Raw genomic sequence first — 27907 nt, 5'->3', positions numbered from 1 at the left:
AGCACACGCTTGCAACTAAGCTGCTCACGCAACTTGGGCTGGGTCTGGCTGGCTTTTATCTGGCCCTATGCTTAGGGCGGCCCCGATCCTCCGGAGACTCGCCTCTCCTCCGGGCCTGGAGGCGAGCACTCCTCCTGCAGGCACTTAACTCCCTTCGCCTCTCTGCCCTTCGCCTCTGTAGCTCAGGAGAGGCTGGTGGGTTACTGGACCCAGGGGCTGCCTCAGCTTCCTCTGAAGAGGCTGGGAGTGGAGCACCTGCAGGCAATGGGTCCTCCCTCCCATCAGGAGCCAGAGCAGACTCTGCTGATACCTGCACCTGGGGATCCAGCACAGGTGGGGATCCTTCAGGCTCAAGCCCTGTCCCCGGCTCAGCTGGTTCTGGAGGCGGGGAATCCTGTGCAGGCTGGGATCCCTCAGGTTCAGCATCAGAGTCTGACTCCCAGGCCATCACAGGTATTGTGTCAGCATCAACGTGAGTAGGCCCTTCATTTGTACATTTATTTATTTTTATTGGCATTGTGATTGCTCAGAGGGTCCAAAACCTGGTTGTTTGTATTCAGTTGGTTGCAGTGTGGTTTGTATGTATGTGTGAGGGGGTGTTGTTGGGTCAGGTTAGCCATATTGCTTCATATGCTGTTGGAGGGGCTGGGGAATAGGTCATTGTTTTGTTGTGCTGTGTAATCCTGATGTTACTCTTCACACACACACACACACACACACACACACCCCACAGATCAGTTTTTCAAAGTTGGATCATGCTGCTCCTGTCAGTTTTGTTTTACTGTTTAAAATCTCTTTTTTGTTTGTTTGTTTTTAAATTACGAATGTTGGCCATCTTAGGAGATAATAGAGAGAGGCAGGATAGAAAAGCTCTTATAAACGAACAGGTAGCAAGATCATCATCAAGGCTCCTGCAACTTGCTTTACTATGTGGCAGTGACTTCTAAAGAATACCCCCTCTGAGTAGATGTTCTGCTTTTCACTCTCTGACACCAAAATGGCAGGCAGGGCTTGGGAAGGAAGCCAGATCCAGCAACAGTTGTGGGCTGCCGGCCCACAATCGGCAGAGATGTTCCTGTCAGCTAGTGGAAAAGTCTGGACTTGAGTTTTCCCAAGGGTATTTTGGACACTCATCAAATGCAGTTGTTATTATCCCATTACGAAAATCAATCTTGAGTACTTTTGCTATGACAACTTGGAAGTATGCTCTCCTTCCTGATGTGATGCATTATGGGAAGGTTTAATGAGAGGTGGAAATGGCCACCTAAGGAGGATAAATTTGAGCCGCTCTATTATTTTGTTGGGGTGAAGTGCAAAAATAAACAAACTGCGAAGCATTTGCATTTGTCAGAGTGGAAAAGTGGAAGATTTGGTCCACTGCTTACTGTGATAAGACACGAGAGAGGTGCCACTGGGTGGGAAACCTGCCGAATTGCAGAAAATGGGCCCAGGAGCATATTTGTAGTTGATTTTGGGATGAAGAGAACTAAAAGGAATTTCTGAGTAAAAAAAATCATTCCCATTGATTATAACAGAGTCTTTTCTCATGCCTTCTTCCCATTTTGGTGGTTAGTTTCTCTTTCCCCATATTGCCACCCTTGTGTTATTACATTATGGTAAGCTTAGAGATGTTACTTTCACTTTCAGCAGATGTCTGTCTGCCACATTTTTTAAATGTCTGGATCACTGAGGTGTTTCAATTTGTGCCACCTTGTACAAATCCCATTCCGCCTTCAATAAACCTGAAATGTTTGGATTTGGATTAACGCCCAAGTCTGGCGTAGATTCCTAGTATTTATGTAGGAATCAATGCACTACAGATTAGGATAGATTCAAAATGCAACCTTTTGAATATGTCTCACAGAAGACAAACTCCCAAGAGTCACTCTTATTAAGAAATATTTTTAACTCAAACTGTGAAAGGACCACAGATTTTCTTGCCCCTCAGTTTCTGTTCTGAGCTTCGTTTGTGAAGAATTTGCAGAGCTTTGTTCAGATGCAGCTTTTCATCTCAATAATTCAATTTGCCTGCATTTGAGTTCCAGGCTGGTGGTTGGCATTCATATTTAAATGCCTCTTTCATGCTCTGTTACTGTAATTTAATTTGGCAGGGAGAGAGATCCATATTGTTTCTCTCTGGCGGGTGGGAGGGGGATGGCCTTAGTAAACTGTGTTTGGAAAGTTGCAAGTCATAGAATTGTCTGTAACATGGATTGTTGGGGGTATGGGGAGCCTGTACCAGAATGGGATTAAAACAACCACTGCAAATCTTTCCTCATGGTGTTTCTAGGGTGGTTCTAATGAGCCCCCACATCATTGTCATCAAATTACCAGCCCATGTTTCCTCCCACTGCATTTAATCTGGATTTACCCTTTCCAGGGAAAGTTTTCTAAATTATAAAAAGCTGTTGCAAATGAATGAACAAACCAATGCAACATCTCAATGACCCATTTAAAATATAAAATCTCCACTTGGAAGCACCTTCAGGTTACGGTATATAATACCAATTTAAAGGCATATTTCTTCCTCACGCACCAGTATGTGGAATGAATTTATGAACAGGTTCCTCTGTTTCCTCCTCCTGGAACTCCATGGAAAGTGGGTATGACATCCTGTCTATCACGTGATGCCATAATGGCAGCACATGATTGACCTGTGGTTTGTCCCATTGCCATTTTCCTGAGGGGTGGCAGCCTGGGAAACGGGATTTGTGTGTATTGCTTTTTTCCAGTCTTCTCTGGGAGCCAGCGTGGTGTAGTGGTTAAGAGCGGTGGACTCATAATCTGGTGACCCCGCTCCTCCACATGCTGCTGCTGGGTGACCTTGGGCTAGTCACCCTTCTCTGAAGTCTCTCAGCCTCACTCACCTCACAAAGTATTTGTTGTGGGGGAGGAAGGGAGATTGTCAGCCGCTTTGAGACTCCTTAAGGGGAGTGAAAGGCGGGCTATCAAGTCCAAACACCACTTCTTCTTCTTCTTCTTCTTCTTCTTCTTCTTCTTCTTCTTCTTCTTCTTCTTCCATTCATTCTGATTTGTTTGTGAGGAGATTACATGACAATGAGCAACCATCCTGATTTGCTTCTGCGGTGTCCATAGAAAATTCTCACAATCCACCTTTCTCACACAATGCATAATTTTATACATCTCTAGCATGTATCCTCTTACCTTTTTTCTAAACCACAAAGCCCCAATTTTTTCATAACGGAATTATTCCAGACCCATTATCATTTTGGTTGCCCCCATTCTGAACCTTTTCCAGCTCTACTGTTTTGGTTTTTGTTTTGTTTTTTGGACGTAAGGTGACCAGAACAATCCCCAACGAACGCCGTTATATATTTCGTAGAATATTTTATAGATTAAAGAACAGAAGATACAAATGCAGTTTTACAAATATGAAAAGCCAGTCTATGTACATCCGTTTTCCTATACACAAGGCGTAAGTGAAATTAAAACTAAAATAAGTCATATCCATTTACATCAGGGTTTTCACTGCATGTGACAGGATAAAATAAAAGTAAAACTGATAGAAGTATCAGACAGAACATCCTGACAATTTCTCTCGAGGCTCTGTTGATTAAAACCCAGCAGGGAATATTAAATTCGGTACAAAACACACAAGAGGTAAAGCCATTCCACGTGAATCGTTTTCATTATTATTTTAAAAGAGCATTTTAGCCATTTACCACAATACCTAATTCTGAAGAACAGTGCCCACAGGCTCAACTGCATAATGTGATCTTATCTGCCACTGACTGGCACGTGGGTTAAGTATTAGGTAATAATAGGCTGGCTCTAACTGTTTGTCAAAAATTACCGTGGTCCGAAAAACACAACCTAGAAAAAATATCACACTTTCATTGCCCTAAACCAGGGGCGAGGAAGAAGAAGAGGAGGAGGAGTTTGGATTTGATTTCCCGCTTTTCACTACCTGAAGGAGTCTCAAAGCGGCTAACATTCTCCTTTGCCTTCCGCCCCCGCAACAAACACTCTGTGAGGTGAGTGGGGCTAAGAGACTTCAAAGAAGTGTGACTAGCCCAAGGTCACCCAGCAGCTGCATGTGGAGGAGCAGAGACGCAAACCCAGTTCCCCAGATTACGAGTCTACCACTCTTAACCACTACACCACACTGGAACTTCCAAACCTCTCTGTCTCATTCCTGGAATTCTCCCCTATGACATATTCCCTCTCCCGATAACTGGCCATGCTTCACACCTGAAGTGTTTCTGCCTTTCTGTAATGCGACCTTGAACTCTGATGCCTCTTGCTTGTCTGGATGTAAGAGAGAGAGATGTTTGTGTGTGCAAAGAGAGACAAACTATTTCCTTAAGGCAGCAAGGGGATGTGCAAGCTCTGATTGCTTTGGTCACCCTGAGAAGGGGAATGGAAATAGTGGTTTGTCAACACCTCAATTCCACCCTCCCCCCCCCAAAAAAAGTGCTCTATATCTGTTGCCATAGGCAGGACCAGATCTAGGACCAGTCAATCCAAGTGGCTGCCTGAGATATGGAGTTTGTAGGCAGACTGTCCTTGATAAACTATCCACTCACCAGCTAAAACCGAGTTAACGGCCAGCACTCTGTTGTTATTTTTACTTATTATTATTAAAAATAATAATGGAAGCATATACAACATCATTGCCCATGGTGGTCATGTGAGTGGTTGTGTTAAGATCGAGGTGTTTACTATCAATTTATTTACCATCTTATATGAGGGAGATATATGAGGGGGATATTGAGGCTCCAGTACTTTGGCCACCTCATGAGAAGAGAAGACTCCCTAGAAAAGACCCTGATGTTGGGGAAGATGGAGGGCACAAGGAGAAGGGGACGACAGAGGATGAGATGGTTGGACAGTGTTCTCGAAGCTACTAACATGAGCTTGGCCAAACTGCGAGAGGCAGTGAAGGATAGGTGTGCCTGGCGTGCTCTGGTCCATGGGGTCACGAAGAGTCGGACACGACTGAACGACTGAACAACAACAACATGAGGGGGATATAAACTATGTGAGCAATTTGAGAACCCATGAAATGGGCCCCCAAATGCAGTGCAAAACAAGGTATTCCAAAGTCGAGAAAAGACTTTTTGGGGTACAGAAAACTATTGCAGCCTAAGGGGTCCGTTTGATTCAGAGCTGGCCCTAGCTAGTGGTGGACAGATCTGTCAGATTTGGTTTCTGCTTCTCCTGATTCCAGCCAGGAGATAAGTTTGCCATAGTTCCACACCGGTTTTATTTATTTAATGAAATCTATATACCGGTACTTCTCGTTATCAAATTTCTTAAGGTTTACAAGAAACTTTGAAAACTAGCAATTAAAAACAGTCTGAAACATTTAAGGGTAACTAACAGTAATTTTATTTGGAAAACATGCCAGTGTCTATGTGTCTAGATGGGCTTGCCTAAACATACAGGTCCATGTTGCTTTGCATGTGGTGAAGTTGAGCACATGGGACATGTGTAGTTTTGCCCAATACCCCACAGCGTAATGCTGAATGGGCCTTCTAAGAACCTGCTCTGTGTACAACACCACTTGCTATTTTCCCTGTGAATCAGTTTTCTAGAAATCTCCAAGCTGTTTGCTGCCTGTGGTAATTTTGCTAACCCTTCGGTTTATGAGGTAAAAAAAAAAAAAAGTCATTGTATGAGGTAATATTTTTTTTTAAGTCCCTGTGGAGAGCACTGCAGCATTTGCATCCATTATTTAGAAAAAGACGTGGTCACAGGCGACAACAGAAATAAACACACTCATGCTCCTTTCTTTTAAGAGTGTAGACACGGCGTGCTTATATTTATAAGAACCTGTCAGCTTCATATCTTTCCCTTTGCAACAGCTACATAAGGACAGGAGGTTAAAACAAAACAAAAAAAGCCTCTTTCAGTTTATGCCTTTTATGGTAATTATAAAGGAATCCTCTTGGACTCTTCTCCCCCCCCCCTCCTTTCTAAATGGCCCTGCTAGGTCTAAAGTTGTAAGCAGCAGCACACAGATATAAAGTGGTACTACAGTAAGGATATTTACATAGCCCATTAAGTTCCAGCAATATTTATAATTTGATATACTAAACACCAAGTTCCAACCATGCAGTTATGAAACATTAAAGTAGACTTTTGGGTGGGAAAGCTAGAGTAAAAAACAAATGTTTGACATGAGCTTGGGATGACCCATTTTGATGAAAACATACCTCACTCCCCACCTCTGAATTAATCATGCAGGAAGAGGCATTTGTACTTGATGCATTGCAAAAATATTATGGCCTATCAATGCGTCCTTTGTCAGCTCGCTTTAAAATGCACCAAGCTGATGAGATGGGAGAAGAAAGGAGAAAAATGAAAGGCTCCCTTGGAAAGGAGACATTGTGGATTGGTCAATAGAATGGCAGGTTTGGTATGGGAAATATTAAGGCACCTCATTGTGCTGGTGTGACCTATTCCCTCCCTTCTTCCACCCAGTAAACCTCAGGCATACCAGGAGTCAGGCGACTCAGTAGTGGCACCCTCCCTTCAGATGTCAAGCTGATAAACATCTATCTGACTTTTAGAACAAAATAAAAAATAAAAAATTCCTTCCAGTAGCACATTAGAGGCCAACTAAGTTTGTTCTTGGTATGACCTTTCGTGTGCATGTACTAAGAACAAACTTTGTTGATCTCTAAGGTGCTACTGGAAGGAATTTTTTTATTTTTTATTTTGTTTTGACTATGGCAGACCAACACGGCTACCTACCTGTAACTGACTTTTAGAAGACATCAGAAGGCAGCCCTGTAACAGGGAAGTTTTTAACGTTTGATGTTTTAGTATGTTCTGATATGTGCTGTGAGCCGCACAGAGTGGCTGGGGAAACCCCAGTCAGATGGGCGGGGTATAAATAAAAAGATTATGATTATGATATAAAAGGCTGCAGATATGCGCCTGCATAGCTGTGACTCAGAAGAACATCTGCAACAGCCACCCAGGACATAGAAGAGTCGGCCAAGAAAGGACGGCAGCTCTTAGCTCTGAGTCACAGAAGCATCGATGGAAGGAACATGGAAAATGAACTAAGCCATGTGGCCTTCAGAATCCAATTATGCTTGTACTTCACTGTGGCCACACGTACCTTTCCACTGCTCTTTCCAGGCACAGTCCACAATTTAATGCGCTGTGTCCCAGCACCATTTTTATTTTATTTTTTGCTCCAGAGCTTTCCTTGTGAAAACTCATTCTTTGAAGCTCAATTGGAGCAAACATCCATCTGTGGAAACCCCAATTTGACCTTTGCTCCTATTCAGCTTTAAAGAGCGGGTTTTTGTGGGGAAAGCTTGGGGCAAAAAAGGAGAGGAAAAAACTCAGACGTGGGGCATTAAAGTGCCTGGGAAGAGAAGGGCAAAAAGTAAGTGTGTTTGGGTGGCCAGATAGCAGAACATCTATGCTACACCCTACAGTCCAGAAAAAGTTTTAGTGCATGGCCCTGTAACATATATAAACTGGTGGCTGGTCACTAATGCTAGGAATAATTCAAGCCCGGTCATTTTCTCTTTCCCCTGCTCCAAATGGTGCCGTTCTCTGATTCTGGACAAGTAAGTTGCCTGGCACTTCTGGTTCAAGCTTTATTTTTCAATCTGCATCATTATGTCCTAGGTGTCCTAAGCAATAATTAAAAGTTGTGGTCCCCCCACTCCCCCCACCTCTTCTTTTACTTTTTACAAATGCACATGAATGGAAAACCGCTCAGCAGTCATCATAAATACTGGAAAAGAAAATTATGTATATAGGATTATATTCAAAGTATGCTAGAAGAGTTGTTGCATCAAAGAAGTCACAAAAGTGTGATGAGTTTTGACTACACAAAAAGACTTGTACTACCCACACTATTTGATCTGGAAACCATGTTTTTTATTCCAAGATGTTTGGGAGTTCAGGTCACAGCAAGCATTAAAATAAAGTCACTCTGCACATACAGAGCTGGTGTAGTGTCTAAAGCTGCTCTTTATGCAGAGTCAGTGGGGCTTACATCCAAGTAAACACGCTCAGGATTGCAATATTAAGAAACTGAGCTGTGAATCCATGGACATCCTTAGTGGCATCTCTTAGCCTCAGTCTCCCATCTGCAGTATGGGAATACCAATACTGACCCAGAACTCAGGATTGTTGCAAAGATTAATGAAATAATTCAGGTGAAGTGCTTTGAACACTCTAGAGCACTACGTAAAGCCATCATTTTCTGTCTGCTGAAACTAAAGATTTGAACAGCAAGCTGACAGAAAGGGAAGCCTTAACAACAGGCAAAATATAATACATATATGATGACATAAAAATGCATACAATAAATTAGTATCGGAAACGGCGTATGTGAAAACACGCAAGTCACAAAATGAGTATTTGGAGAATTTAATGAGAAATGTTGTCACAGGAATGGGGAAGGCATGGCGCTCCAGCTGGACTGCAGCTCCTAAGAGCAACGGCAGTGGTCAGGGTGATGGCAGCTGTGCTGCAACATTTGGAGGGCCACAGGTTCCCTATCCCTGTGTTCAAAAGACAGCCATTCATCCCACGTACAACTATTCCAAATGCAAATCCATTCATTCATTCACTCATTCATTCATTCCAAGAAGGATGAAGAAACAAGTCCAATAACTTCCCCAACAAGAGGCCAGAGGCTCCTCCCATGATTAAGGGCCCTGTATGGGGGAATTGAAGGTCTGAAAAGGGGACGCATTTGAATACATCACTCTTTGCCAACCTGGAACCCTCCAGATGTTTTTGGACTACAACTCCCATCAGCCCCAGCCAGCTTGCGCCGATGGGAGTTGTACTCCAAAAACATTTGGAGGGTTCCAGGTTGGCAAAGGACGCTTTGAAAGTGAATTGGATAAACCTCTTTGTAAATTGCAGCATCCCTTTGAGCCTTCTTAGTCAATATAGTAGCTAATTCCCAAGATGGCAAAGAGTTTTATAGCCCAGTTGAAAAAAAAAAATAGCCACATTGAGGACAAAGGTTATGTGTGAAGAAACAGGCTCTACCCACTTCTAGCTCTAGGCTGCCTAGAAGGGAATGTGTTCCTTCAGCTAATAAGGTTCCCTGCCCACGGTTTATATCTCTATACAGTATTTTCTTCTGTCTCAGTGTGGTTCACCATTCCCCCTTTGTCAAGTTCCAGTCTCTGTCTCAAGACTCATTGCACAAACTTGAGCCAAATCATTGGCTCCCAACCGCAGTTCCCATTTGTAAGATGGTAATAATAGTGACCGACACCACTGGCTTGTTGAGAGAGCATATGCAATAATGATGGCGAAACCATTTGCAAATTAAAAGTGCAACATAACAATCAATACTCAGGGCACAGCCAAACTGTAGGAACAGAGGAAAAATACGCCAGTGTGTGATAAGAGCAAGGATGTTCTATTAATCAAAGTTCGTGGAAGCTGAATTCTGCAGTTTGTGTGTGTGTGTCCTACAAAAATCTTAATTCCTTTCTTCTGCTAGTCATGGCAAAGGTCTGTGTATGACATCTTGCCCAAGCCTCCACCCCCTTAGGCTTCTTAGAGTTCACCAGATTTAATAGTCCCATTAGACCTTGAAGATTACCTTCTGGGCTATATTTTGCAGCGGCTGCTCATCAGTTCTAGGGTGGTGTCTATGAGCCCCCATGTCTTTACCCGATGTGGCTTGGCCAAAAGGGACTAGTGAGCCAAATGAGTTGGTCTGGGGGGGCTCATTAGGTCCATGAGCCAAAGGTTCCCCATCCTTGAACCAAAGCCTAGTAACACTTTCTTCTGAAACTATGGACCAGGCTGAGGTCTTGCATGCCTATGTGGGTTGATATCACGATCTGCATCTATGTAACAGAGCTGGTCCTAAGTCTGGTGATGTTTGGCATCATGCAAATGGGGAAGTGTTTGATGAAAGAACGTGGACAAGCAAGCAGTATGTTTAGTGGGCATCTGGGAGAATGATTCAGATGCCAGGATGATGAATTGAATATAACTGGCAGGAGCTTCAGCACAGACAAAAGGAAGTTCCTCAGACCTCACCTAATTTATCTATGAAACTCATTATCATCATAAGGTGTTGCAATGTCCAGCATCTTAAATGACCTTAAAGAGGATTAGATACATTTGTGAAATATTAGGCTATCAATGGCTGCAATTCATGATGTTCCCCGGTTCAGGGGAAGTATAATCTCCAAAATTATCAAGTTTTAGAGGGCAACCACGGTAGAGGGCTCTTGCCTTCATGTCTTGCTGTGATCTTTCTAGAGACACCTAGCTGAACGCTGTTGGAAAAAAGGGTGCTAAGCTAGAGGGACATTGGTCTGATAGGCAGCACAACTTTTCTTTTTCTTAATCCAGTAAATCCCAATTATTTTCAGCCTGGAATTGGCAGGGGTCAGAGTGACAACCAATCAAAACACACCACTTCCTATGGTCCAAGGACACACAAAGCCTACAGCTGAAAACAAGTTCTAAGGCTAAACTCAAAGGATACCACGGCCATTCCCACATTTTGACTTGTAGACAAAAACAGGGTAAAAACTCTAGACGTTATCAAATAAAATGTTATCACGCTGACTGAGCTGTACAATGCATACTATGATCTTTAGTCTTTTGCAGGCACCCACGTGGCTTATATCATTGTGGTTTCCGTTTGGAGAGAAAACTGAGTCGCTGAATTACGATGCAACTGGGAGATGCTTTCTGAGCCGTTCCGAGAAATAGAAGAGCTGTGAAGTCTGTAATCTCGGCCCATTCTTTGGTTCAAACACCAACTCCGCCATTTTCTTTTCAGTTCGCCTTGTACCTAAATGTAAACAGAGCACACCAGCACGCAGAGTATTAGCCCTGTGTGCACATTCATAAGAAGCATACATCAACTTGGGGGTGGGGGATCGAAAATGTCAACAATGCTTTTTCTCCTTTCTACACGATGCTTTAACACACAGCAAGGTTGTATAATAATTCCTTTTCGGGAAGATACCGTATTTCAGATATACAACACTGAGAGTGGATACCTCTGAACCAGAGACACAGTGCCAAGAATCCCTGGTCAGAGCTGAATCCAAATTTGCACCCACCCATACCCATCCAAATGTTCTCCAGAGTCCCTTCTCTATCTGGGCAACACCTGGCAAGCTTACCTGTTCGTCATGGTGGGTGGCAGCGGAGTTGCCATATTAATTACCCCAAATGCCCCTGGCGCAGCATTGCTTCAGGGCACTGTGGGAAATGAAGCCCACACCATCTTTTAAAAGCACTATGATACATTTTAAATAGTCATGGCTCCCCCCCCCCCGAATAATTACTGGAGCTTCCGTTTGTTAAGGGTGGTGAGAGTTGTTAGGAGACCCCCTATTACCCTCACAATTCCCAGAGTTTCCTGTAAAGATGGGCTGGTAATCGTAGCCTAACAACTCTCAGCACACTTAACAAACTTCAACTTAACAAACAATCTGGTGAACCGGGTTCGCGTCCCCACTCCTCCACATGCAGCTGCTGGGTGACCTTGGGCTAGTCACACTTCTTTGAAGTCTCTCAGCCCCACTCACCTCACAGAGTGTTTGTTGTGGGGGAGGAAGGGAAAGGAGAATGTTAGCCGCTTTGAGACTCCTTTGGGTAGTGATAAAGCGGGATATCAAATCCAAACTCTTCTCTTCTTCTTTGTAATGTTTTGAATGTGTGGTGTGAACGTAGCTTAAAACATGGCACCTCCTCTATCGCAGGAAACACTACCTTGGGGGTTCAGCTGCCTGATCTGGGCAGGAGGGTAGAGGACCTATATGAGCAGAGAAGTGGGGTCCTCCTGTGGTGCCATGAACTGTCTAGTGATGCTGGGTGCTTACACCAGCCCTGGATCCCTCACAAAGGCTCTAAAGCCCAAGGAGAATGCTGTGTGCTACACCTGTAAGCTATGGCCCTTCCTTAGTTATTATCACAAGAGACTAAATAAAAACTTACTTCGCTGTTCAGAAAGCAATATAGGACTGCAACAACCAGGCCCTGTAAATGGGAAATATTAATAAGTTAAACATAATGATAAACTATTCAGTAAAAATAATGAACTATGTCAGTTAAAAATAATAATACTGGGATATATCTTACCTGAAAAGATCCCAGACATAACTCGAAAATGATCTGATAGTTATTAGAAATACGAATCGGAAAGACCGCAAACAACATGTAGTGAACTCCAAACAGTGGTATAAGCAGCAATGTCGATTTTGCAAGTCTCCTAAAAAAAAAAACACCAACGCACGAAAAAGTAAGGATGAATCAGAGCTTAACAGACATCCCCTAAATTTCTGTTTTCCCAACAGGGACTTCTGGGGAGTTTCACTTACTTATACTGGGACTGGTCATTGCCTCCAACATCTGGCGATCTCAGCTTTTGCAGTAGAATTCTTATAATGCTGATGAAAAGAACAAAATTCACCTGGAAGACAGCATCAATGCACACCAGTAAATCCACACACCTCTCCCTGGCAGTAAAAGTTCAATATGAGTAAACTGAATAACTAACAATTTATAGTCCTTTCATGATACCCTACATTAAAAGGTATATGAGGAAGCTGCTTCACTCTAATAGCAGAGCTGGACCTGATTAAAAATTCTGGCCCATGGTCAGTGTAAGGATCGCGTGAAGGTGCCTCACGAGTAACGGAGCAGGAGCCCAAACAGTCTTTTGCAGTTTTATTGTGCAAACTATTTACAGTGCAGAGCTACAAAATGCATTTCTGTCTCAGTCGCTGGCAGAATCCGGGAGTGGCCTCTTCCGGCTTCTCCCCCAGCATAAGAACTTCGGCACCCCAAGTCTCTTCCTACCCTCCTTGCATTTCACCCCTCTGCACAACTGGGGCGCCGGAAATGGCGTGCCTCCCTCCTGACCAGCCGGGCGAGGTGAGCGCAGAGTCTCAGCAACACCCCCAAGCCCTCTCTCCACCAGGCTCCCTCTTTGTCGCTCCTGGCTAGAAGAGGCGCTGGGGCTCTCAGTGGCATCCCTAAGCCCTCTCCCCGCCAGGTTGGTTCCTTCCCTCTCATCCTCACTGGAGGTGTGGCGGCTTTCTCCGCTGGAAGAGGTACTGCTGCTCAATTGGCGCTGGGGCTCTCTGTATGCTAACGGACCCTCCATTCCCCTCAGCGGGCCAGGTGGCGGTTCCCTGACAGTCAGTTAGTAAACTTTGTAGCTGAGCAACGATTTGAATATGGACCTTCCCAGTCTGATACTCTAAGCCCTATACAACACTAAGCTTAGCATAAGCCACATTAGGGGGCTGTAGCTGAAAGGCAGGATAGAACACAGTTAGCTTAGTTCAGGCATGGCCAAACTTGGCCCTCCAGCTGTTTTGGGATGACAACTCCTATCATCCCTGGCTAACAGGACCAGAGGTCAGGGATGATGGGAATTGTAGTCCCAAAACAGCTGGAGGGCCAAGTTTGGCCATGCCTTGCTTAGTTGGTTAGAGCGTAGTGCTGATAATGTCAAGGTTGTGAGTTCAATCCCCATACAGGCCACTTGCGTATCCCTGCATTGCAGGGGTTTGGACTAAATGACCCCCACGGTCCCTTTCAATTATACAAATCTAGGCTTCTATGATTCTAGGACTTTGATAGGCAGGTCATTTGTAACTGAAGGACTGCAAAACTCCTATGTGGTTTTCAGTTCAGATTTTCGCTAGTCTAAAACAACACCTTCACCGAAGGAGAGTATAAGGCAGCCTTCTGCAATCTGGTGCCCGCCAGATGTTTAGCTTCCATCATACCTGACCAATGGCTATGCAAGCAGGGGCTGATGGGAGCTGTATTCAAAAACTTCTGGAGAGCACCAGGGTGGAGGAAGAGCAGCATAAGGACAGAGAATCGGAGAATCATAGAATTGCAGAGTTGGAAGGTACACTGAGGATCACCTATTGAATCCTAATCACGTGTCTCTCACCTGTTTGAGTCTTTGCCTCAAATTCTTTGGCTTGTTAGAATTTCACTGTGCCAAGTATTGAACAGTGTGGTTGGTACAGGACATCTCAAATTTAAAAGATCAAGAAGAGGAACACGGCACGGAATGCCCAAAGCTTGCCAAGAAGGATTCTTCCATGGCCAAAATGTTACTGGGAGATGTTTCTAACACGCTAACGCCGAGAGCTGTTGGTGGCTGCAGAAACGAATAGCTCAGTTTGGCAGTGTTACCAAAGGGCAAGGTACAGCCATTTGACTTCTGGCAAAGTAGGTCACCACCCAATGAAAAGTAACAGGGAGACTGAATTATAATTTACTTGTATCCTATAGACGTCAAGCCAGAAGTGAGATATTTTTGTCTCACAAACGGATGGAGGCCTAACTTCAGCTGAAAGCAGGTAGGTGTGTGTGTGTGTGTGTGTGTGTGGCTACAACTGTCCTACAACTTTTGCGTACATTTTGGGGGTGCAGGTGGGGAATTTCAAGGGCTGGAAGATCTTGGGAGTTCCAGTAAAAAACAAAGCATATCTGACAAGCCTGACGTCTGTTCACTCCTGTCCTGCCTACTGCAATTTTACTCTGCCTTGCTACTCTGTGAACCGCCCCCGAGACCTCTGGGTATAGGGCGGTATACAAATTCAAATAATAATAATAATAATAATAATAATAATAATAATAATAATAATAATAATAGACTATTGGGGACAAGAAGAGAACTGCCACAATTGATATCAAGTATAATGAATCCATAATTAATTCACGATTAATGTGCCTTTTGCCTGTCACTTATCAACACGGCTAATTAGAGCTCAGGATTCACCAAGACCTAAATAGCAAACAAACAAACAAACAAACAAAATCCATCTGTGATTACGATACAGGGTTTACAGGGTCAGCACAGATGGTTTCTGGACAGCCTAGAGCTACAGTGATTCTGTTTTTAATATATGTACATATTTTTTGGGGGGGGAATTATTTACATTAGAGGGCATTTATACATATCTATATTAAAATGCAATGCATTGTGCATGCACACTCGTGCAAACACACAAACACACACACACACACACCTATGTATGAAGATGCCTACAAATAAAAAATAAAATCCTTTGAAACATGAAATTCCTTGATGGGGATTTGAAAAGGTATGGCTCCAGCAGGATGTAATGGGACAAGTATTGCAAGCATCAGCAGCTGGCATAGAAAATGCTTTGGTTATGGATAGTTAGCCCTATGAAAAGTGATCTTGCAAATGGAGGCTGATTTAGCTACATCTATTTAAACTTTTATAAAGCAGGCAGGGGCTGTTTTGGTCCACTAGGCATTTGAGGACTGTGTCTGGGGGGTGGGCATTCTGTTGCATTTCTCACTGTTGTTTTTAGGACTTTGTGGGAATTAAAAAAAACTCAAAACATATTTCAATGTGCTAGCAAGAGTTCTTTGCGACGGACATGTTATATTAACTGCCTTAATGGATCATATCATCCTCGAGCTAAAAAATAGGTTATAAATAAAGTCAATACGTCAAAGTATGATAGCGCACTTAGCTCAGATCGACACACGCGTACGGAATTACGGAGCTGAAAACCACGATGCAAAACCGAAGCGTTAACATGCCATTTGAATTTACTTACTAAAATTGAAATTAGGATGGGTAACCTTATAACCCACCAAGGAACGCTGTGATCGTTCGTATCCCAGCAACTGTTGGGAAGAAGGGAGGGGGGAATTATTAATTCCATTTATACAGTAAATAAATTGAGAAGCTGACTGAAAATGCCAAGCAAATTGGAAAAGGGCAAAACCTCCTAAAATTGACTCCTGTTGCTCCTCAAGAACAGAGCAGAAATTCTAAGCCAAATTAAATATGTGAAGAGGCATTTGACTGAACCACACAGGACTGAACCTGCGTGCAAATCCCGCATTCTGTTGTTGAGTGCAGAACTACATATGTCAAGCACTTATGCCCTGTCCAATCTTGTCCCCTCTAGATGTTGTTGAACGAGAGTTCCCAGCAGACCACGCCCGGGATGGTTGGGGAATTCTGCTCTATACAGTAGCAGAGAGCAGCCAATATAAAATATTTTTAAAATCATGAATTCATCACCTGTCACTCCCCCTCATCCCTGGAACGGGAATGAACCTCATGAAATGTTTCATAGACACCTCAGGGAATTCTGACACCCCAAGATTTGGCAATATTGGACATAGCACAATCACCAAAGGACCCTATTGTCAAAACGTGGAAGCATCAAGTTTGCTTTCCTTTTGAAACTTACCCAGTGTCCTCCAAATAGACTCTAGACACAATCCATGCGATGATGAACAATGTGGGGATTCCTGAGAGTGGAATAAGAGGTGGAGGGAAAGGAGAATTATTAAATAGATCACTTGCGCAATGCATCAACATTAGAATGCATTACATGCAAAACATATCGCACGGTGCAAGAACTAATTGCTAGGTAGTGTTAGAAATCCTTTCTTAAATTTAGTTAAAAGTTAAAAGTAGCTAAACATGAGGCAGAGGAGAGGGAGGGACTGCTGCCGCCGCCACATTTGTGGTGTTGAAACAATCAAAAGTAAGGTCTTAGGCTGAGGCCCTTGTCAGCCTTGCTACCTAAACACCATTTAACTTAAATGCAGTGGGCACGCCCTAGCCGGCTGCACCGGTTGGTCAGCCTGCTGGGCACCGCACCCAGAGCCCACCCAATAGCGCCAGGGGATGCGAGCATCCCCTGTGCACGTGGAGGGCTCGTGCTAACTGCAACCCCCCCTCCTTTCTAAGGGCGGAAGGGGCTTTGTCAGCCTTGCTACCTAAACACCATTTAACTGGAGATGCCAGAGACTGAGCCTGGAATAAATGTTTTGTCTGCAGAAAGGCCAACATGAAACTACAGCACCCCCACACTATCTGGCTCCGGAATAGCGATTCACTGTGCATGGTGTTGCAACCAGACTAATTGTGCTTTTAGTTTATACACCTTACTGTGGACTTGTCCACACTTCCGCTTTTCCCTTTTCTAGAACGCATTGGTCTGAGCAGTTTTCCACTTGACCCGTGCTGTCTAGGCACGAGTCCAAGCAGTCCCCCCCCTTACCCTGCTCCTTTCCCAGGGAGAACCCTAAATCCATGCTAAATCAGAGCAAAGGTCAACCCAGAGAAAACCTGAATTGCCAGTTGTTCCGATTGTGCACTAAAGAACGATTCCCCTGGGGGGCAAAGCAGCGGGACAAGAGGAAGTGTGGATAAGCCCAGTTATATATTGCATTTCAGTTGTTGTACTGAGTGAACTCATGTTATGGGGTGGCTATACAAATTCAATGAATGAATGAATGAATGGATGGATGGATGGATAAGCTTGTCTCAGGATTCCCTCCTTCCCAGGAATGCTGCACCTCTCCCCAAGGGGTTTTAGGCTTAACATATACACACATACACACATATATAATCTTCAAGAGTTCTGGGTCCATCAACCAAACAATCTGAATACCATACTTTTCTGTGTACAAGACTGTTTTTTTCTTTAAAAATCATGCCAAAAAATGGTGGCCGTCTTATACATGGACAGTGCATAGGGTGGGCATTTGATTGGCTGCTGCCGTGGCTGTCAGCGGCTATTGTGTGCGTGTTGTTGGTTGCTGTGTCAATGGGTGGCGTTGATTTGCTTGATGCTGTGGCAGTTGGGCGGGCGATTGACAGCTTCTGCCGGCGATGGGACATGCGCATGTGGGTGAGCGATTTTCGGCAATGCCCCCTAAAAAAAAGCTCAGCAACCCTGGGTAACCCTCCCACCTCCAAAAAATCTCAACAACTCTAGGCAATCCTCTCTCACACACAAAAACTCAACAACTCTGTGTCATCTCCCCCCATTTTCTTAAATTCGAGTCCCCAAAAATAGGGGGCGTCTTATACATGGGGGCGTCTTATACACGGAAAAGTACGGTATCTAGGTCCGGCCTGCGCAACATGTGACTCCCACCACCCAGCCAAACACATCTCATCAATCAGCAGCAGGGGCTGCGTGCAGCTCAATTTTTGCTACCTGTTTGGAAGCGCAGAAACAGAGATTTTTTTGGGGGGGGGGGGAGTCAAGCAGCTGGCCAGCCACAACATATGCTGTGTGTGTCCATGTTGCTGGATCTCAAGTTCTGGAGGCCAGACCTAGTTGCTAAGATACGAAGACCTCGTTTTACACAGTAGGGGCAAACAGAGAAGAAAAGAAGGTTGTGTCAATTTTCTTACCCCATCCAATAAGGAGATATAAGGCGAAGTGTCTGTTAGGAGAGAATATGACCATGAGGATGTGGAGATAAAGTCCTTCAACTAAGAGCCAATAAAAGTTGGCCATTACACAGTACTGGAAAAATACCAAGCTAGCCTTGCAGCCGACCTGGAAAGTTACAAACCAAGGATGAAACGTTTGGGCAAATAAATTGCTTGAACACAGTAAATGGCTTCCTTTGTTAAAAATCTTTCTTTGATAGATACAGGCTCTGACATGAGGGACTTCCCCTTCCATGAACTTGCCTGTTGGTCGCCTGAAAGGGCCTCTTTCTATTGTTTGGATTCTGGTCAAATTATAACTTTTAGAAGTGAATGGAAACAAATGCCAAGTTTTACTCAAAGCTTGCTTCCCTAGTGAAACATTTGGGATTTGTCTTGTCTCCTAAAAACCACCGTCTCTCTCTCTCTCTCTATTTATACCTTGCGTTATTCCTCCCTCCTAAATATCTCCTTTTTTATCTTTTTCATTTCAGGGCAAAATATTCCAGGAATAAAAATGCCACCGCCGTTGAGGTTAATCTGGAGCAGGGAGGTAATAATAAGGACCACCAGTTAACCAGAAGTAATTTGGTTTAGGGGAGAGGCTCCTGTCACTTTTTAAAGCTAGTTTATTCTATAGAAGCTGTGCCAGAAGCAAAAATAGCCCTGTGGAATTCATAACTAGGAGGAGCGACTGAAAGCTCTTCCTAGCTCTTATGTAACTAAACTGGGGTCAGCAGAAGCGACTCTTTGCTGCAGATATTACATCACCTGGACAACACAGCAGCATATTGATTTAGACCAGTTTAACTACAGCGACAAAACTTGCTGCCTTAAAATTCCTTCTTAAATTAGCCAGATAAAAAAATTTTTAAAAAATGAAATGAAAACATAACCTGTGTCTCCCTTCTAAATTCATGACCCTGAACCTCTGAAGTGGCAAGTGATGTTGACATCTTGGTCAGCGATACGGGGAGCTCTGTGGAACGTTTATCAGCCAATCGCATTTAATTAAGGCAAAAGAAAATGGTTCAGGAAGGTTCATTCAAGGGACATGCATGTTTCCCACCATTACAAATTTCCTGGTTTTCATGGCTACGTTGAACAGAGTGAAAATATTAACGTAAGGAAAGGGGAAATCTCCCAAGCAAGGAGATCTTTGATTGCGGTTTTGCACAGTAGATGCCATATTGTTAGTCCATTTAATTCACAATTTTCTACACTGATTGGCAGCAGCTGTCCACCAATCTTTTCCTGTAATGTTACATGCAGCCTTTTTTGCATGACGGGGCTGCAAACTGACCTTGATGCCCTCAGTGTACATAATATGTGCCCTTTTCACTGATTTGTGGCCCCTTATCTTTATCTGTAGTCTAATTCTATGCATGGATACTTGGAAGTCCCTCTGTGTTTACACCCAGGTAATAGGATTTAGCTCTTACCCTAATTATGTTACATCAACATGGAATCCTATTAATAACTTTTTTTTATGAATAGCACCGAAGCAAATGTCACAGTTCATCTTCCGCCCACTGAATACGCTCTCCAATTCTATCACCATTTGTCACTGTGTATTTATTAAAAATGTTGAATTGAGAAAGTGCTTTGCAATTATTTGACCTTCCAAACCCTGTGAGATAGGTCATTATTATATCAGGGTTTTTTTTCCCCAGATGGAGAGCTCGGGCAATATTTTCCCAAGGCAACAGCCTGAGTATGGTGTTTTGGGGGGATGGAAATGGTTTTGTTGAACAACACCACCAGGTCAACTTTAATTATTCTTTGTGACTGATCCAAAATCCAAAAAGACTGACAGTTTGGAAGTGCCCCTAGATCCAAATCATGCTGCTTTTGAGCAAACTTCTTTAAGCAATCAATGCGTCTTTCCTTTGGGTCTCACATTACATTATCTCTGACTGGCTTCCTAGAATCCTGCCCTGTTCCTTCACTGGTCAGCCTCACTGTATGTATGGTGTGAATATATGATCCAGATATTTGTGTTCTGAATTCTGATTGGTTCTCTTTACTAACTCACCTACTATTGCCCGTTCATTTCTTCACTTAGGCCGAGGATAGGAAACTTCTGGCTTTGCAGATGTTGTTGGACAACAACTTCCAACCCTCTTGACAATTGGCCATGCTGGCTAAGGCTGATGGGAGTTGGAATCCAACAACATCTGGAAGGCCACATTTCCCCCACCCTGACAAAGATCCTAACCATCCCGAAGCCCCATGAGCAAAGGTGTTGACTTGCACCCAAGACTGAGGGGGCCCATCGTGTGTCACACACACATGGCATCATGCACGTGTTGCATATGTGTGGGCAATGTTGCATTGTCAGGAGGAGACTGAATGTGGCGGTTCCTCCTCTCACTCACTCACTCACTCAGGAGGAGTTGATGACTGAAGCCGTGCTGTGCTTGGCTCCGTGTCCGGCTTCTTCTGCCCCCTCAACATGAAGGGGAACCAGCCCCCTCCCAACAGATGTTGTGGGGGCTGAAGGCACCTTGGCCCCATAGAGTTGGTGCCCCTGCACATGAGTCTTTATGCAACCTGTCTGCTACCAATATAATGCTCTCTTACACACACACACCCCAAAAAAACAGCACAGAAAAGATAAAAACGATTCAAGTGATAGCAATATATTTTCTTACCCAGGATGGTTGATCCTCTGAGCAGTGAACTGTGTTGGTACCAGAATAGAGGATATCATCTTTGACCAAGACAGAGATTGCTTTTAGAATGAAGGATAGGAACAAATTCAAATGTATATAGTTCCTAGTGCAGTGAAGCTTCCTACACATGGGGAAAGGGTACAGAAACGGAAGAGGAAGTGAATATCATTTTTCTCTTAGCAAAATGAATACCCAGCCTTAAGGAAAAACCTACAAATGTCATTTCTTAGTGAATCAATGACAGAATACCGGTACATTGATTAAAATGTTTTAATGGCAGTTGTTTATGCTGGTTCTGTATTTCATTAGCATCTACAATTGGCCGCTTTGTTTTGAGAACTATTCAAGCATCGCTATGGGTTGGATTCAGACTATGTTAGTCATAATTTCGTCGCATAGATTTCATTGGGACTAGGCCTGCAACCGTAACCATGTCTTCTTAAAAGTAAGTATCATTATATTCAGCGGGGCTTACTCTAGGTAAGTGGAGGGGGGTTGTAGCTTAAAGCATGGACAGCTTACTATCCCATCCCAATTTTAGGTATACTTACCTAAAAAGGCAAAGAATTATACTTCCTGTAGTCAGAGCAATGAGAGATGCACTGTGTCCAAGGGTGTAAATCGCTTTCACCAAAACATAGAAAATCTACAAAGAAACAATTTGCATGCATCGGTTACCATAAGAGAGCATGAATAAAACATTCACCAAAATTGGATGATTTGTAGTAGTGTCAAGGAATTAATCACAGAATAACATTTGCACCTTCCATATGTAGACCCAGCAATACCTCTCCTCTCCAGGGCCTTAGGCATTTGATCTTTATAGTACACATGGACAACCTTCTCGTTAAAAGAAGTGGCCAGGAAGTGGCCATTGCAGTGCATTCAGCAATATCCATGCCTTAACTCTGGAATCGTTTTCCTTATCAATATCTGAGAGATCAAACCATAATATTGAATGTAAGGAATTGTATTTTTAATATTTTGTTGGAAGCCGCCCAGAGTGTTTGGGGAAACCCAGGCACATGGGTGGGGTATAAATAATAAATTATAATAATAATAATAATAAATTATTATTATATTGATCTTGTTTGTTGGTGGCAGCATGGCAATCTGTAATTCAGAGATGGAAATTCCTTGGAAGAGCTAGAGCTTGGCATTAAAATGTTTGGACTATTGCACGCTCTGGGGGGGGGGGAATCACAGATTGTATTAGACCTCTGCAAGGCACAGAAACCCTCAATTTTATTTGCATATAGTGATGACATGCAAGGACACATGTTGCTAGCTGCCTCAGAAATACGGAAAGGGTGTGGTGATAGAGATAGTGCATTTATTTTGTATCTCTTGCACCAAATGAAAATTACTACTTTTTAATTTCCTGGATGTAATGTTTTTGGAAATCCTGTATCGGGGGGCTATTTTTAAATTCTGTTTAATGAAATGTGTTTTTTAATAACCAAGTGAGTATAGTGAATATAAATCTGCGGATGCTTCAATAGAATTGTTGCCTATTGATCTGAAAGCCATTCCCAATTATGTGAGAGTTCATTGCATACATGGCCCAAAGTACATTTCTTTCAACCAAAGAACTGTAAAAATATATCTATCTATCTATCTAACCATGTAGAAAAAAAATCTATGCAGCTTTCTATTAATATGCTTGCTGGATATAATATACTAAAGTTAGCTTGCTTGAGCGTGGCTTTGACAGGCCGTTCTTTCCACTTCAGAGCATATTTCTCACTTTTGCTTAGCAAGGCGAAAAGAGTTGTTAGCCAAAAGGTCAACTTGGTTGCTGCAGGGTCTAGAGAGACTTCCAGAATCTACCAGAATTCGACAGTCATCTCTCTGGAATGAGTCGTGCTGCAGTTTCACATTTGACACTGCTTGACACGAAACCACAGCTTAAGAATGCAGGAAGAGGCCTGTTAGGTCAGAAGAAAGGTCCATCAGTGGTGTGCCATCAGAGGACTAGGGGGACTGGGCTTGTACCCTAAAGGTTCCTAGTAAACGATCGAGTATTAAAGTCTGGCACCTCTTTCACAAAGCCTGGGAACCTTCTGCCCAGCATAGCGAGGGAGGCATGATGCTCCAACAGGGCCCAAGAGCCCTTCCACCACCTTCCCATAGCCCTTTCGGCTCTGGGAAGGAGGCACCAGGGCTCCAGCATCCTGTCAGGGAATGGTCTGAATCAGAGGATTGGGGAATGCATTCTCAGGCAGATCAGCTCCTCTTTGAAGAGGAGAAAGAGGAGGGGGAAGATTCGCCCTCCCTGTTTCCAGCAGTTTCAGGAGCAGAGAGAGACACAGACACTGAACAGCTTAGACAGGAGTTGCCTAGCTACGAGATAATGGACAGAGAAACCGAAGGGAGGGAACAGCCAGCAGAAACGTCATTAGAGAGTATGGGGGACCCTCCCTCCCCAAGAACTAGCAGGTCTGTCCGTATTGGAGAACAAAGAATGCGCCCAGGATGTTGCTGGAAGGAGGAGGATTGAGTAGCCAACTGCTCTCCTTGCAGAGAGATGTGGATTTTTGCTTGCAACCCGATGACTGAATAAAAAAAAGACTATAAAATACAAACCTGTCATTAATTCTTGTCTGTGAAGTTAATGAAGGGAGGGGAGGACTCTCCATGCCTGACACATCCTTCCCAAAGCCCGGGAAGTTTCTGTCTGACTGAGGGAGGGAGGCGCAATGCTCACACATGCAACACTGACACACACACCCATCACCCTCACAAGCTGCCACCTCTGGTGCTAAGTGTTCTGCTTTGAAAAATTTAACTGAGGTTCATCTAGCCCCATCTCCTGCTTACCAACTAAACACCTCCTCCAGGAAGCCCACAAGCAGAACTCAATGGCAATAACACAAAGGAAAAGCTGTGTTGGATCAGGCCAGATGCCCATTTGGTCCAGCATCCTGTTCTCACAGTGGCCAACCAGTTGGCTATGGGAAGCCCACAAACAGCACCTGAAGGCAACACGACTCTTCCTACTTGTGTTCCTCAGGAACTGGTGTTCTGAGTTATACTGCTTCTGACTGTGGAGATGGAATATGAGCATTGTGTCAAAGGGCTCTCCGTGGGCCCCTTTAACCTGGAAGAAGATGGGAAGGTGCAAACAGATTTTTTTCTCACAGTGTCAAGGTTGAGGGAATCCTATCCCTCCTGTGGCAGCCAAAAAATCAGGTAAACAAGAAGAGTCCTTACCACGTAATTTATTCAGTAGTCACAGAGAGAGACAAAGGAATGTAGTCCCTATTAAATAATGGCATTGCTCCGAGTAAAGCCTAACCCCTCTGTCTCTCTTATCGTACGTCATCCATGACCTGGGCTTTCCGCCTCTGAGCTTTCTGTTCCACTACCCTCAATGCCCGTCTAGTCCTGGGAGAGGGGGGCTCAGGAATGCTCTCCAAAGACACTGAGTCTGTCAGCTGTCTCTTCCCTGGTGTTCCTCCTTCCTACTGTTCCTCTCCCAGTATTTCCCAGCTTTTCCACTCTGCAGTCTCTGAACCATGTCCTTCTGCAAACCACTGCTCTAAATCTACACTGTCCTCCTGTTATCGGGAAGGTTCAGGAGAAGGGAGGGCGGCCCCCACCATTCCTCCTCAGTACAGCCCCGACACACAGTTTCTGACCTTCTTGCACCTTCTGTGTATATTGAAAAGGTGGGTGCTCTTGGTTCAGGGGCCCTCACCTGCTAGTCTTGCAGCCCCAGCAAATGCCCAACATTTCCACCGTCTGCAGCCAGCCCTCACCACGGCAGGTGGGTTTTTTTTAATTGACATTATTGTGCAAATCACAGCAGTCACATGCACAGCCTACCAGTTGCAAATAATGTGCAAAACATAGAAGCTTTATTTTAATTACTTAAAATATACTGTCACACCAGGAAACAGCTTTTCTCTAAACCAGACACTCCCTGTCAGACATAAGAAAGCACCATAATAAAATGTCATATCTTCAATCCATTCTGCACTGTACAGCTTTAGAAGATTTGATTGCATTATGCAATGCGAAGGGCGTCCCCTCCCCGATAAAAATGGTCTTATTACTTTGTTTTAGAGATAAGAAGCTTGCAAAGATTTGCTCCAAGCATATATGCTTCATTAGCATTTTCATTTTCCTGCACTTCAATTTTGAAGGCAAAAGCGTGTGATCAAATATTCCGCTTCGCCCCCTCCTAGTTAATCAGAATATCAAGTGTAATAAAAGTATAGCATCAGGCAAGAAAAACAGGGTGAGTCCTTTAAAAGAGGCCCCTTGGATACAGAGTACACATGTTCCACGGGACCTCTTTTAAAAGACTCACCCTGTACATAATTCCACAGAAATGTTGCCTGAGTCAGTTTAATCAGGACACATGTAGCATAATTCAGTCGTACCTTGGTTCTCGAACTTAATCCATCCTGGGAGTCCATTCGACTCCCGAAACGGTTCAAAAACCAAGGCGTGGCTTCTGATTGGCTTCAGGAGCTTCCCACACTCAATTGGAAGCCGCGGAAGCTGAATCAGACATTCAGCTTCCGAAAAACATTCACAAACTGGAACACTTACTGCTGGGTTTGCGGTGTCTGGGAGCTGATTTGTTCAGGAGCCAAACTGTTCGGGAACCAAAGTACCACTGTGGAGCTTAGGACCATTCCAGATATTTGAGGGGCCTTTGGCAGCCTGCCATCAGTGGGGCCTTTCTGTGTTGACTCACCTCCAGGACCTACCACAATTTGGGTCTCCTGGCAGTGGAGCAGCTGCCAACTTTGTACTCAGGCTAGTTCATGAGCATGCAGAATGTTGGCAGCCCTGCACGATAATGAGCTAGTCTATGGGTGCTGCATACATCTAATATTTGGTTCTTTGGCGCTACTGCTGCTGTTCTTTTTACACTTGCATCCCAACAACCTTGTGGGGTAGGTGAGGCTGAGAGATGGTGACTGGCCCAAGATCACCCAGTAAACTTCCTGGCTCAATAGGGATTTGAATCCTGGTCTCCCAAGTCCAGGTGTGATGAGTACACTACACTGGGGTGGGACCCTCCAGATATTGTTGGATAACAACTCCCAACATTCCTGATCATGGCCTATGCAGGCTGGGTTTTGGAGCCCAACATCATAAGGACAACATAAGAACCTAAGATGAGCTCTGTAGCTGGATCAGGCCAATGGCCCTCTGAGACACCGGATCAGAGTTGTAGAGCTGGAAGGGCCCTGAGACTCATCTAGTCCAACCCCCTGCAATGCAGGAATCTCAACTAAAGCTTCCAAGACAAATGGCTTAAAAACCTCCAAGGAAGGAGAGTTCCATGACTCCCCGAGGGAGTCTCTTCCATTGCTGAACAACTCTTACCATCAGAAAGTTCTTCCTGATGTTTAGTCAGAATCTCCGGTTCTTGTAACTTGAAGCTATTGGTTTGAGTCCTACCTTCCATAGCAAGAGAAAACAAGTTTGCCCCATCTTCCACGAGACAGCCCTTGAGATATTTGAAGGTGGCTATTACTAGTATATCTCCTCTTTCCCAGGCTAAACATACCCAGTTCCTTGAAGCGTTTCTCACAAAGCTTAGTTTCCAGACCCTTCCGGCATCAAATTCTCACAATGGTCAATCTGTGGGAAGCTCGTAAGCAGGACCTGAGTGCAAGAGCACTCTGCCCTCCTATGTTTTCCAGCAACTGATATTCAGGGGCATTGCTGCCTCCAACTGTGGTGGCTTGGCTTAGCCATAATAACCCTCTCCTCCATGCACATGTGGAGGGTCATGGGTTTCCCATCTCTGTGAAAGGAGCCAGTGGCTGCAGATTGGACAATGGCACTTGAGGAGCCAAGGCAGCTTCTCAGAGAAGGGAAGGCCAATAGCAGGGCAAGGCCAGCCAGCCTTTAGAAGGCATCTCCACTCACCTGAGGCACTAGCTTTTCTAGCACCAGCTGGCCCCTTCCAATGGTGCTCTGTCCAAGGTCCTGTTCTTTGCACCTGCCTTTCCTGCCATGAACCTGCCTTATGAGCAAGTGTCTCTGCTTTGAGCCATGATGGGGCAGGCCACCTCCCCAAAAATCACCACACACAAATAGCTTCATGGTGGGGGAATGTTATTTGAATTGAAGCCAGGTAAGGGGGTAAGGAGAGCCTAGGGCTTGCCGATCAGAAGGTCTGTGGTTCGAATCCCCGCGAGGGGGTGAGCTCCCGTTGCTTGGTCCCAGCTCCTGCCAACCTAGCAGTTCAAAAGCACGCCAAAGTGCAAGTAGATAAATAGGTACCACTCCGATGGGGAGGTAAATGGTGTTTCCATGCGCTGCTCTGGTTCGCCAGGAGCGGTTTAGTCATGCTGGCCACATGACCCGGAAGCTGTACGCCGGCTCCCTCGGCCAATAAAGCGAGATGAGCGCCGCAACCCCAGAGTCATCTGTGACTGGACCTAACGTTCAGGAGTCCCTTTACCTTTACCTTTAAGAGGGTAAGGAGGAATTTAAAAAAAAAAACCAGTTGTTGCTGCGCTGATTTTCAAGCTTACAGTAAGTGCCTTCTTCAGAGCTTCTGTTAGTTGCAGAGGAGAGAACACAAAGCTCTTAAGCCTGCAAATCACCCCCCTTTGTAGGAGCTTGGGGGTGGAATTTGGGTTGAGAGCACAACCATCTAAGGGAGCAGGAGACCTTCAGGAAGCAGAGGGTGGTGGAGCTGGAGGGGTGAAAGTCACGGACTGGGATGGTTACCGATATGAATGGGGGTAGGATAAGAGGAGGGCAAAAGTCCATGGAAGGCTTTGAAAGTCAGGGTGAGGAGCTCATGCTGAACCCAGAAGAAAACAGGAAGCCAGAGCAAGGGTTTAAGTAAGGTGTTGTGTGTTCAAAGCGTGAATAGTTTTGGCAGCAGGGTGTGGGATGGATATGAAGGGACCGCAGTGAGAGAATGGCAAACCAGGGAGGAGACGATGGCAGTAGTCTAGGCAAGGGGCCGTGTGGATAGAGAAAAGAGGCTATTTTGTTGCAATGCTATTAAATATGGCTGGGTGGTGAACTGAACATGGGAGGCACAGGAGACAGAGGAGTCAAAGGT

The 27907-nt window shown here is 44.4% G+C and overlaps 1 protein-coding gene across 1 annotated transcript in view; it reads right to left on the bottom strand.

Annotated features, from left to right (window-relative positions):
* Positions 1-10570: 10570 nt before the first annotated feature.
* The window catches only part of VIPR2 (vasoactive intestinal peptide receptor 2), a 47871-nt gene continuing 30534 nt past the window's right edge, over positions 10571-27907 (bottom strand). Inside the window, exons 5-13 of the mRNA XM_033166106.1 lie at positions 21411-21505; positions 20839-20980; positions 18164-18311; positions 16200-16260; positions 15555-15624; positions 12312-12403; positions 12073-12202; positions 11929-11970; positions 10571-10774 (exon numbers count right to left, since the gene is read on the bottom strand). Of these exons, the coding sequence (XP_033021997.1) occupies positions 10601-10774; positions 11929-11970; positions 12073-12202; positions 12312-12403; positions 15555-15624; positions 16200-16260; positions 18164-18311; positions 20839-20980; positions 21411-21505 (954 nt within the window). The 3' untranslated portion in view covers positions 10571-10600. The remainder of the gene's footprint in view (positions 10775-11928; positions 11971-12072; positions 12203-12311; positions 12404-15554; positions 15625-16199; positions 16261-18163; positions 18312-20838; positions 20981-21410; positions 21506-27907) is intronic.

Source organism: Lacerta agilis, chromosome 12, assembly GCF_009819535.1.
Source record: "Lacerta agilis isolate rLacAgi1 chromosome 12, rLacAgi1.pri, whole genome shotgun sequence".
NCBI classification, from domain to species: Eukaryota; Metazoa; Chordata; class Lepidosauria; order Squamata; family Lacertidae; genus Lacerta; species Lacerta agilis.
Note: the sequence above shows the minus strand (reverse complement) of the source record. Positions and strands in the feature narration are given on the sequence as shown.